The 12686-nt window shown below is 41.1% G+C and overlaps 1 protein-coding gene across 1 annotated transcript; it reads left to right on the forward strand.

The window, feature by feature from the left end:
- Positions 1-6522: 6522 nt before the first annotated feature.
- On the forward strand, positions 6523-7476 carry LOC129339380 (olfactory receptor 14A16-like). Its single transcript, XM_054993963.1, has one exon. It carries the CDS (start codon positions 6523-6525, stop codon positions 7474-7476), a length of 954 nt encoding a protein of 317 aa, XP_054849938.1.
- Positions 7477-12686: the final 5210 nt, after the last annotated feature.

The raw sequence follows: 12686 nt of genomic DNA on the forward strand, positions 1-12686 counted from the left end.
CTGAAAGTCTCTAATGTGGAAACAAAGGAAGTCAGCAGTTCTCTGTATGCTTCTACTGCCCAGTTATGGTTGATGCATGGGAGCTCCATGGAATACAAATCATGTTCGTATTAATTAACAGCTGTTCCATGAGGACAACAGCAACAACTGACATGTATTTTTGCCTCAGTCCAGTAACATGAATGTCTGCAAGGTACAAATGATGCTCTACAGTGCCACGGAAGAGATGGCATTGGGCACTTTGTACTTTAAAATACATTAAAAAGAGGGTATAAAAATATATAGTTACTAAGGGTTATATCGTTTTGTCCCTAGGCTTTTGTCTTTTTCCTTTTGGGATTTTTTTTAAAAGCCTGAGACCTGTTTCCTATTAGAAGTACACTGAGTGGGCAGCATCCCAAGAAGAATTCCTTCAGTCTAAGCTCACTGATTTCAATATGCTTAGATTGGAGCAACTCTCCTTAGGATTGCAGAGTAACTGGTCCTCTGTTAGGCTACAAGCAGGTGTGAAACCCAAGTGTACAGTTTAATCCAATTGCTTCTTTGTGGATGCTGCCCACTTCCTTTACCTCAGATATAGCTAACAAGAATTAACAAAGTACTATATACCAAAACAGATTAGGCCCCTGAGTGCAAATAAGAAATTATTACCTTATGCTCAGGATGTTGCCCTAAGTCATAGCAGGACAAGGGTTGCATTTTATTAATTTGAATAATATGGAAAGATCATGATTATCATCAGACAATTCACGTGTTGCAGATGAAAATATTAGACCAGGATGTAATTTTTACTTTCCTTCTTTTTCTTACCTTAGACTGTATGAAAGACCGCTGGGAACAAAACAGACAACAGGACCAGTGTCCGAGTTTCTGCACCTGGAATTCTCAGACATCTGGGAACTGGAGGTTCCACATTTCTTTGTTTTCTTGGTCCTCTGCTTGGCAACAGTAATGGGGAATCTTTTTATCATATTTACAATAGCCTTTTTTGCCGCCTGCACATTCCCATTTACTTCTTTCTCATGAATTTGGCCATGTAGGACCTTGGCCAAATTCCAGTCATTATTCCAAAGTCCACAATGAATGCCCTCATGAATGTCAGAAATATTTCTTATTCTGGATGTATTGCTGAAGTCCTCTTATCTTCTTTTTAGGGTCTGATTTCTCTCTTCTCACACTCATAGCCTATGATCGATATGTCGCCATTTGTTACCCATTGCAATATGAAATGGTGCTGAACAGGCAAGATTGTGTCCAAATGATTGCTGTTGTATGGGGCAGCAGTTTTTTGTACACACCTGTGGCCCCTTTGCAACCTGATTCTGTACAAATGTTGTCAATTAATTTTTCTGTGAAATCCCGCAGTAACTTAGGATCACTTGCTTAGGATCCAACTCCAGCCACCCTTCAAGTTTGGTCAAGATTGTACTTCGGACGTCTGAGGTACAGACCCCCCCACCAAGCAGTTGCCCCCAAGAAACTTCCAGTAGATACTGGAGTCACAAATACCAATTGACTTACATTGGCTAGCAGCACCAAAAGTTGCAGTGAGGCAAAATCAAACAGAAAAGGGTGGAGGAGGAAGAGCCCCCTCATCACACAGACATTCTTGCTCCTTGCTTGCATAGAGAAGAATGTGAGCTCTCTGGTTGGCAGGCAGAGCTGCCTATCAAGGTTTTGAGGACTAAGATTGGTATTGTTATGGCTGCAGATCATCCACCCCTCCATTGCCTAGGGAGTTAATTATTCCTCTTTGCTTGCAAAGAGCATAATGGGAACTCTGGCAGAACCGCCTATCAGGTATTTAAGGGCTGCAGAAGGTCTGCGGACATTTCCTCTGTTACCTAGGGAATTGATAGATTGGCGCCAGGATGTCTGGACTAGAGATGGGAACGAACTGCATTATGAGCATCGAAAACCCACGAAAATGGTGATCACTTTTGGACTTTTGGACTAAAATTTGTGTTGAGATGTCTTTGATACTCCAGTATAAGGTTGTTAAAAATCCAGAAATGTTGTTATTATCTTTGCATTTAGAAGATGTTAATAGAAATGATAAGACATTGTTATATTATATGATAACAGCAGCAAGAATGTTATATGCTCAATACTTGAAGAAAGAAGAAATCCCTGAAATTGAAGATTGGACAGGGAAATTGTTGTACATGGCTGAAATGGACAAGTTAACAAGAAATTTGGAAGATCAAGATCTGAAAAGGTTTTTGGAAGATTGGAAAAAACTAAAAAGTATATGGAAAAGAGATGAGATGTTAAGGGACAATTATGGTTTTTTGAAGGGTTTTAAAGATATTAAGTAAGATAAGATATAGTTAAGATCTTTACCAATAACGAGACAAGAACAACTATAGTATAGAAATAATGTGAAAACAATAATGGGGGGTTGGAGTGCTGTTGGAAGTCAACATGGAAAAGGGGGAGGGGAGGGGTGGGGAAATATAGCTGTGGGAAATTAAATGAATTGTACATGTATTTTAATTTGATTGTATTGACCCATCCAATAAAAATTATTAACCAAAAAAAGAAAATGGTGATCAGGCGATCATGACCTGGTGGATCGTGATTGTTGGCCGTGGACGGAGCTGCAAAGCAGTTACAAGTTGGGAGAAGACACCCAGGGGAGGGAGGGGGAAGGGGGTGTTCTGTAGCCATGGGTACTCCACTCTCATCCCTGCAAACCCTGATAGGCAGCTCTGACGGACAAACACAGACCTCCTGTGTTACTGAATGGGACCCATGCTTATAAATAGCCATGGGATGGGAACAGCGGTGCACCCCGCTGTGTTTCTCATGATCCACGATCCACAATCCGGGTTCGGTTCGGGGACGGGAGATGGTCGTTGCTGTTCGGGAATTTGGGATCGTGGTCCGCACTGAACCACGATCCGCTGGTTCGATAATTTTTTTTTGGTTCGTGCCCATGTCTAGTCTGGACTCACAGACTATGGACCAGCCCAAATGGACCAAAGTTCATGAAAAATATAAGTCCCCCAAACTGTGTGTTCACAAACCACGAACAGTGGCTGGACTGTGTCAAATTTAGGTCCATTTTCTGAACCGTGCCCATCTCTAGTAATGACCCTGTGGTGGACTTGTGGACTCCACCACTTATAGTTGAGCCCTTAGAGAAGCTTCAATGCAGAACCCCAGCAATTTCTTTCACAAAGTATCCAACTAGATGTTCCTAGGACACCAACAAGCACTGTATACAAGCCAAAGCCTCGTGCCATTAGCCTGTGGGGGTAGGAGAATGCACAGATCATGAAGGGCCTCTAAATACCAGAAGAACTGCTAAATTTCAGTATTAGAAACACCTTTTTTGTTTGTAATGCTGCTGATACTCCAAATTCTCAAAATTCAAGTAGCTCAAGAAGACTGATTTCTTCTCCCTGCCTTGGATTTCAGCTTCTCTCAGCATTATGTTCCTTCCAAAACATACTCAGACTCATCACTTGGCTCATATCTCCATTGTGCAGTTCTCATTAATCACATGGCAGCTGGCCAGTTTATTTAATAGTATGGTGTTAGAGAATGAAATATACAAAATTGGGAACATTCACTCATTTCTTCTCCTTACAAACTGGAAATTCTCTTCCTTGCAACAGAACCATGTACACATTATTTGTCTAGTAAATAATCCCAGGAGTTTAGATTTTTCTCCACCTTGTTTGATTATTTTAAATTTTTGATAGGGGATGTAAATAATTAATAATTAGCTGCAGAATGTCCAATGCTTTGTAGCCTAGGGAATTTATTCTTCCTCTTTCCTTGCATAGAGCAGAATGAGAGTTCTGGTTGGTAGGCAGAGTTGCCTATCATGGTTTAGAGGGCTAAGATTGGTGTTGCCATGGCTGCAGAACATTCACCCCTCCATTGCATAGGGAATTCATTCTTTTTTCTTACTACATAGAGCAAAATGGGAGCTCTCTGATTGGCAGGCAGAGCTGCTTATCTAGGTTTTGAGGGCTAAGATTGGATGCGGAACATCCACCCCTCTCTTGCAGAATGAGAACTCTCTAGATGGCAGGCAGAGCTGCCTATCAAGATTTTGAGGGCTAAGATAGGATGCAGAGCATCCACTCCTCCCTTGCAGAATGAGAGCTCTCTGGTTGGCAGGCAGAGCCACCTATCTACGTTTTGAGGGCTGTTGGCTGCAGAATGTCCACCTCTCCCTTGCAGAATGGGAGCTCTCTGCTCAGCAGGCAGAGCTGCATATTAAGTTTTTAAGGGCTGCAAATGTCTGTCTGCGGACGTCCTCTCCATTGCCTAGGGAATTGATAGATCGGGACCAGAATGTCTGGACTCACAGACCATGGATCAACGGACCGGCCCAAATGGACCAAAATTTGTAAAAAAGGTGAGTCCCACGAACTGTTTGTTCATGAACCATGAACTGGGCCAGACCATGAAAAAAATTCGTCCATTTTCTGGACTGTGCCCACCTCTAATTATCAGTTAAAACTACTTGGAAGTCTGCAGACAAACAATCCTATGTCACAAATGTCACTTTCCTTCCTTGCTACAGCTTATAACTTTCCCCATCTAAGTGCCAAAATAGATTATACTTGTAATACTATGGGTAAGGATGCATCTCACAATCATAACATGCTATGAGATGCACATGCTGCACATGGATGCTCTGAAATGCCAGGTCATAAAATCTTTTTAAAAAAAATAATGGTAAAATTCACATAACATAATTCCCTGCACACCAAATCACAGTACCTGTCCCTGTATTTCAGATGAAGAAGTTAAAACTTCTATTAAAAACTAAATATAAACAGTGATAAGGACTTTGTTCTCAGGACTGTTCTGTCATTCTCACATCTTACACTGGGATCATCTCAGCTAATTAAGTTACTTTACGACTCTGGAGAATACATCTCCAGAAATGCAAAACATATAAATTAACTGCTGCTATTCAACAGATATTTCAGGCCAGTAGACAGAATATAGACACTTGTCTCAAAAGAAAAGGGTGAAAAGACTACTTAAATGGCGAGGATGGCAGTAAGAAACAAAGGGACAGAGAAAAGCCTACATATGGGCATGAAAAAAATCAAAAAAGAATAATGGTAAGTTATCTGATGTATTGATAACTGCAGGTTTTACTCAGGAGTCAGGACCTTTTCATGTTAAACAAGCTGGCTTCTGCCAACGCCACCCCATCCCTTACTAGTGGCAGGGTTTCAGGCAATTGCCAGAATCTGTGCAAGATGTTTACTAGTCATCCATTGTCTGACACAGCTAGCCTAAGCAAGGCTACTCAGACGCCTACTCAAACCTATTCAATGAGGTTTACTCTCAGGGCAGTGTTCTCAGGATTGCAGTGTAAGTCAATTATACTAAGGGATCTAATGTACCTGGAACAGCCATAGCTCGTGGAAATTCTCCACTTCGGCATACCTTCTTTTTTAGTTCAGCTGCTGCTCTGAAGATTTTCCATAAATGTGAAGTGTTTGCATATATGCATCATTATATCTACCTTAAGCAATTTCATGTCAGAATTTCATTGATGGACACGGACATAATTTACATAAGAGAAATACCCTTATTTATTTCTCTGTATTGCCATTTTTCTCATCTATTTTAACTAGATACTGGGAAAGCAAAAAAGATTTTACTTGTGCAAAGCTCTACGTTGTTACACATAACTCTTAAAAAGTTTCTTTGCCCATGCACATGCAACATTTATATGGTAAGATGTGTGAATACCCACATATTCAGTCAGTACACCAAGGTATAATATGTAGAGGGCTAGAATCTGTCATTGTTGAAATCTAGCATGGAAGAGTGGTTTGAATGTCAGTCTAGGATTTCTCTCACTGAGCCTTAACTACCCCACAGTGTTGTCGTTATGAGGATAAAATGGAAGAGAGGACAGTGGAAATTATTCCTTCCATATTTCTTATGGCCTCACCCATCCAAAGTCTGGAGGCCAAGCTACAAGTGACGAATGACACTTGCCTGGCAAGTGAACAGACTCACGTGTATTCCTCCCTGTTCACTTGCCATTCACTTGCACTCCATTTGTGGAAAGCAAGTGAATGTCAAGTGAACAGGGAGGAATACTCGTGAGTCTGTTCACTTGCCAGGCAAGTGTCATTCATCACTTGTAGCTTGGCTCTGAGTCTGTTCACTTGCCAGGCAAGTGTCATTCGTCACTTGTAGCTTGGTTCTGGGCTTACAAACCTTGGAATGCTGATTATAAATATGTGAGCACTAGCCTTAAATCAGATGACTGTATTATTTTTCCAAACAAGGCAAGCTCCTTAAGCATTTACGCTGGAGTTATATCTAAAACAGGAGCCCCTGAAGGGTATTTATCGGATGCAAGTGCCACTTCTGGCTTCAAAGTTATTGTTATTGAGATGCCTTTTTTTTCTTTTTTGCACACTGAAAACCAGAACTAAGTGACAAGTTTTGCAAATATGGTCATCACAATCCAATTCAATTGCAGCAATAAAAATATAGTGCTTTTTCCTTCCTCAAGGATTATACAACATGCTACTCAGAGAAAAAATGTCCAATGCAACCGCTGTGTCTGATTTTCTGCTACTGGAATTCTCAGATGTTCGAGAGCTGCAGTTTCTACACTTCGTGGTCTTTCTGATGCTGTACTTGGTAACTGTGACAGGGAATCTCCTCGTCATCTCTTCGGTCGCCTCAGACCACCACCTGCACACCCCCATGTATTTCTTGCTGATGAACTTGGCCCTGCAGGACCTTGGCCAAGTTTCAGTCATTGTCCCCAAATCCATGATCAATTCCCTCCTGAATACCAGACATATTTCTTACTCAGGGTGTGTTGCTCAAGTCTTTTTCTTTTTCTTTTTTGTAGCATCTGATTTCTGCCTCCTTACAGTCATGGCATATGACCGGTATGTGGCCATTTGCAATCCATTACATTATGAGATGGTAATAAATAGGCAGGCCTGCATCGAAATGATTGCTGGTGTATGGATAGCTGGGTCTCTCTACGCAGGGATACACACCTGTGGGACTTTTGCAACCCATTTCTGCTCTAATGTTGTCAATCAGTTTTTTTGTGAAATCCCACAGCTAATAAAATTGTCTTGTTCAGGCTTAAATGTAATTGAAATGACTAGTATTGGAATTGGAATTGTCCTTGGCCTAAGCTGTTTTATCTATATCCTTGTAACTTACGCACAAATTTTTACCACTGTATTTAGAGTGCCTTCTGCAAAGGGGAGGCAAAAAGCTTTCTCCACTTGCATCCCCCACCTCATTGTCTCCTCCACATTTTTTTCCACTGCAGCCTTTGCCTACCTGAAGCCCATTACTAGAAATGCATCACTCCTAGATTTGATATTTGGTGTAATCTATTCCCTGGTTCCCCCTATGCTGAACCCAGTGATTTACAGTGTAAGAAACAAGGAGGTCAAGAAAGCAATGGCAAAGGTTTTAGGTTTTAGGAGCTTTTCTACAAATACATGATCCGCATTACTACTGTGTGTGTTCATTAATTATCAGAACAAAAGTAACATTAAAATGCACATCCAGTGAGTACCCAATGTACAATGTTAATTGAGTCTTCATAGTTAGGTGCATCCTCTCCCATCTTTCACTCCATTGAGAAGTGTGTGTTGGGTTTCTAAAATATTTATACCCCACCTTTCATTTTGGATCAAGCTGGAAGAAGAATCCTTAGTCCATAGAAAGACTATTTGGAGGATGGCTGGATCCACCCCAGTACCATTTGCTGCTACATAATAATTTCCATGGTACTTTATAGTGAGCCATAATAAATTCAAGATGGATTACTGGAAGTACTACAAATAATATTCTCATGAGATGTATTCTATGAGCTTAGCCATTGTGGTTTCCAAGGGAAACCACAATGTATATTAAAAGGAATAATGATGTTTCTTAATGATGGTTGATATCTCATTGATGGACTTCAATTGTTAGGAAATGGCTGTGTCTATCCATTAGGAGGTGACAAATCCCTACCTAGCTGAAGGGAGGAGACTGGTGTATGGGCTGGATCCAGCTACACTTTTCACCAAACTCACCCAATTCACATTCTTACTGAATTCCCTGCATGGACAAACACGTTGTTTGTCCAGGTAGGTCACACAATCCCAGCATTCTGTTTTTGGTAACCAAAGGGGATCCAGTTTTCCATTTTTCATGAGTGGAAAAGCTGATTGGATCCAACCCTACTCAGTGCATGTGTGAAGAAACAGTAATTTCTGGAAGACAGAAATAGAGAAGCAGACAGACATTGCTGGGAATTGGATAAAACACTTTGGGATACATGGTCATTCTCTCTGGAATCTGGTGTGTGGTAGCAGATTTTCTTCCTCCTATGAGTGCTTCTTTGTTTACATGCTGAATATGTATAATTGTAAATAAAGCAAATATTCCAAAATGTCATAGGTTTCCAGTGCTCTCCCCTCCAATGTAAACCAAACCACATAAATGCAGATAGTATTTTTACCTGGGAAACTAAAATTAGTGTTGTTTCAGGGTATCAGTTGGATCAAATGTTTTGAACAGTTTATGAGTTGGATCTGTTGCAGAAAAGGGAGGAAAGCATCCAAAAGATTTTACTGGGGATCAGGAGGCCTGTCTGTCAAAAAGCCATGATAGGGCTGTACCAACAAAGATAATCTGAGTTAAAGTGAAATGTTGGGTGAATTCAACACTATGAGTTCAAGAATTCTGGTTAAATTTGAATAATTCCTGATATTAAAGAGTTAATAAGTTTCAGTAGGGTTTCTAGGCAACAGCTGGCAATCATCAGGATCAATTCTAGGTGGGGCCTGGAGCTCTAGTGTTTCACCATCATGCTGACATCACTTCCAGGAAAAAACCAAAAAAGATATTATTAGTTGCTCTAGGATTTACAAATAATTATGGTGAACCATTGAGTTTTGGTAAATTCTAGTCTGTCCACTACTGCACTTTCACTTCTTACTGGAACTGATGCCAGCATTCTCTGATTTTGTCCTACTAGCACTTTAGGCATTCACAGGAAAAGGATGCCCCCAGAAAACTCCTACTACAGCATTCTTACCTTACAGTGTTTTTCTGAAAATGAAATGGAGGAAAGCAGAACAATGCAAACCTCTTCGGGTCTCCATCAGGGGGAAAGGCAGGGCATAACATTTGTTAAAAACTGAGCTTGTTATGGTGTGTGTGTGTGTGTGTGTGTGTGTGTGTGTGTGTGTGTGTGTGTGTGTGTGTGTGTGTGTGTGTGTGTGTGTGTGTGTGTGTGTGCAGAATTTGATTTTCCAAAATTTTCTTTTTTTAGATACAGCAATAGGTTCTTCCTATTTTCTTTTCCTGGAAGCCCTCATTTCAAACAACAGTGCTGAAACACATGATAATGAACAAAACCAAACAGATTAGGACTGAGCAGTCAACACCCCAGCTGGAAAAAGCAACAATAGTATATAGTTGGTTCAGGGCCCCCTGGATAGAAAACTGACATGGAACATATTTTCAGGGCACACCCGACTTGACAACGCCTTTATAAACCTATTTTTGTTTGCAAAAAGGGATCCTCATTCTTGCCGTTTATTCACTCAGGCTTCTTTCAACTCTTTTGGCAGGAGGCAAAAATGTTCATTCAGTATTCTAACTACATTTACATATTACCAGGGCTCAAGGTATGGGATTGGCGAGTGGAAGTAGCAGGAGTACAGCCTCTAATGAAACAAATTATTGTTTTCTGTTATTATTCCCACAAAAGTCTCATGGTCACAACATCAGGAATTCAGACTTCAGTTTGTTAAAATGAATGTGTCCAACGTGCAATAATTCTCACTGAAAAGGTACATGTGTAAGTTGGACTGGAAGACTCCTTGGGAGGGGATGTTGGGAGATCTTTTCTTCATCATCACCTGGATCCTGCATGATCCAGATAATCCTATTAGTGATCAAATTGAGTCAGCTGAAATTAAATCCCATGAAGACAGAGGTCCTGTACTTGAGTCGTGCATGCGTGGATTCGGGCTCCTGCTCCCGGCCCTCGATGGGTGCTGCTTACGCCAGCTTTGAGAGTCAGGAGCCTGGGGATGGTCCTGGATGCCTCCTTGAACATGGAGGCCCAGGTCGCAGTGGTTGCCAGGTCCTCATTTTTCTATCTTCGGCAGACCAGGCAGCTTGCCCCTTATCTTTCGACCCATGATTTAACTACAGTGGTCCAAGCAATGGTCACCTCTAGGTTAGACTACTGTAATGCATTCTACACAGGGCTTCCCCTGAGTTTGATTCAGCAGTTACAACTGATCCAAAATGCAGCAGTGTGAGTCATCACCAGAGTGTCTGGTGGTGCACATATAACACCAGTATTATGCCAGCTGCATTGGTTACCAGTGGGGTACCAAATCAGATTCAGAGTTTTGGTGCTTACCTATAAAGCCCTATGCAGACTGGGACCTGCATATCTGCAGGACCGCTTCTCCCAATATGTGCCCCAGAGGATGCTCCGATCAGGAGATAAGCAACTACTAGTGGTCCCTGGTCCCAGGGAGGCCCGCCTGGCTTCAACCAGAGCCAGGGCCTTTTTGGTCCTGGCTTCAACACAGTGGAATACTCTGTCAAATGAGACCAGGGCCCAGCAGGATCTGCTATGCTTCTGCCAGGTCTGTAAGACAGAGCTGTTCCACCAGACATATGGTTGGGGCTGTGTTGGGCCTCCATTGGCCAAATAGAGGACATTGAGTCCCTCCCTGTATAGAACCATCCATCACCTAATGGCTGCTCTGCTGAACGTGAACTATTGATTGATGGGTAACAGCGATTGATTATTTTGGTGCTGCCTTATATAGATTTTTTAAAATATTAAAATATTGTATTATTGTTTTAAGTGATTTTAAATGTATCTAATGTAAATTATTATTGTGTGTTTTAGGTGTATGTGATCCGCCCTGAGCCTGCAGGCTGTGGGAAGGGGGGAATACAAATTGAATTAAATTTTTAAAAATTCTATAAATGTGTACAAAAATGTACACATGTACAAAAATGTGTACAAAAATTCTACTGTGTACAAAAACTCACAAGCCTCAGAATGGGATTCAAAGGTCAGGTTCCACCAATGTTGAAGCATTCCTCCAGTGATTGGGCACTCCATTGTGTTCATGTGCAACAGTCACACCATATTGTACTTTATGATTGTGATGAAATAAGATTTATTTTCACCTTAAGTATGATACCTGCAGTCCAGAGAATAGTCTGAAATAAAACTGAAAGCCCTATGGTTGAACCATAGTTTCCATTCTAGTACTGTTGATACTTACTATGGCAGAACGAGATTGGCACCAGTGTCATATGTTGCTTCCACTAATCTTTGGACCAGAAGAAGGATGCAACGTTACTAGAATGGAAACTTTGGGTTCAACCTTAGGTCTTTTAGCGTCAGACAATATTCCGGACTAGAGGAACAGTTAGAATGGTAAGGATGCACCTCACTGCTATAACATGCTATGTGTTGTGCATGCTGCATATGTGTGCTCTAAAGGCCCAGGTCACACAATCCTCTTGTTGTTGTTTTTTAAGGGAATATTCACATGATAAAATTCCCTGTGCCCTGCCCTGGATAGCCCAGGTGAGCCTAATCTCATCAAATCTCAGAATCTAAGCCAGTTCAGCCTTGGGTAGTAATTCAATGGGAGACTTCCAATGAAGACCTGGGTTGCAAGGGGAAGCAATGGCCAACCACCTCTGTTAGTCTCTTGCCATGAATGCCCCACTAGGTGTCACCATAAATCAGCTCTGACTTGAGGGGAGTCTCCGCCACATTTCCTTGCACAGCAAGTCACAGGACTTATTCCTACAATTCAAATGAAGAAGTTAAAACTTCTATTAAAAATCCAATCTAAATTATGATGAGAAGGGTTTTTTTTTAGGAGTGTTTTATCATTCTCACATCTTACACTGAGCTTGTCGCTACTAATAATGTTAGCATAAGACTCTGGGGAGTAAGTCTCCAGTAACACAAACATATAAATTAACTGCAGCCCATTGACAACATTTGGTTCATGCCAATATAGACAGTATAAAGTACAGAAAAATTGTGTCAAAAAATGAGAAAACCATTTAAATTACATGGATGACAGTAAGAAACAATGTTTAGAAGAGAAAGAGAAAAACTTTCAGCTGGACATGAAAATAATCCATAAGGAATAATGGTAAGTTATTTGACATTTTGATAATTGCAAGGACTTCTTCGTGCTAAGTAAGTGGCATGGCTTCTGTCAACCCACTGCATCCCTCACTGGTGGCAGCATTCCAGACAATTGCCATGTGCAAGAGGTTCACTACCAGTCCATTGACTAGCAGGGCAATTCGGAGCACGTCTGCTAAGAATCCTACTCATGTTTATTCAACAGGGCTTACTCTCCGGAAAGGGGTCTTTATATGGGGCAGCCATACTATATGGAAAGTCTCCACTATAGCACCTCTTCTTTCTTAATTCAACTGTCAATAAGAAGATTTTCCATATATATGTAGTATTTGTTTAAATGTACCATGATGTCTACCTGTAGGAATTTCATGTCAAAACTTTCATTGGTGGACACCAACATTATTTCCATGAAAGAGGTGCCCTTATTTCTTTCCTTATATACCCAGTGAATTATCTTAATTTTTCTCACACCCATTTAAATTAGATGCTAAGGAGGGGGGGATTAATTCTG

The sequence above is a fragment of the Eublepharis macularius genome, chromosome 12 (genome assembly GCF_028583425.1).
Source record: "Eublepharis macularius isolate TG4126 chromosome 12, MPM_Emac_v1.0, whole genome shotgun sequence".
Classification (NCBI taxonomy): Eukaryota; Metazoa; Chordata; class Lepidosauria; order Squamata; family Eublepharidae; genus Eublepharis; species Eublepharis macularius.

Coding starts and splice junctions, on each gene's coding strand:
- LOC129339380 (XM_054993963.1), top strand. CDS start 6,523: ATGCTACTCAGAGAAAAAATGTCCAATGCAACCGCTGTGTCTGATTTT.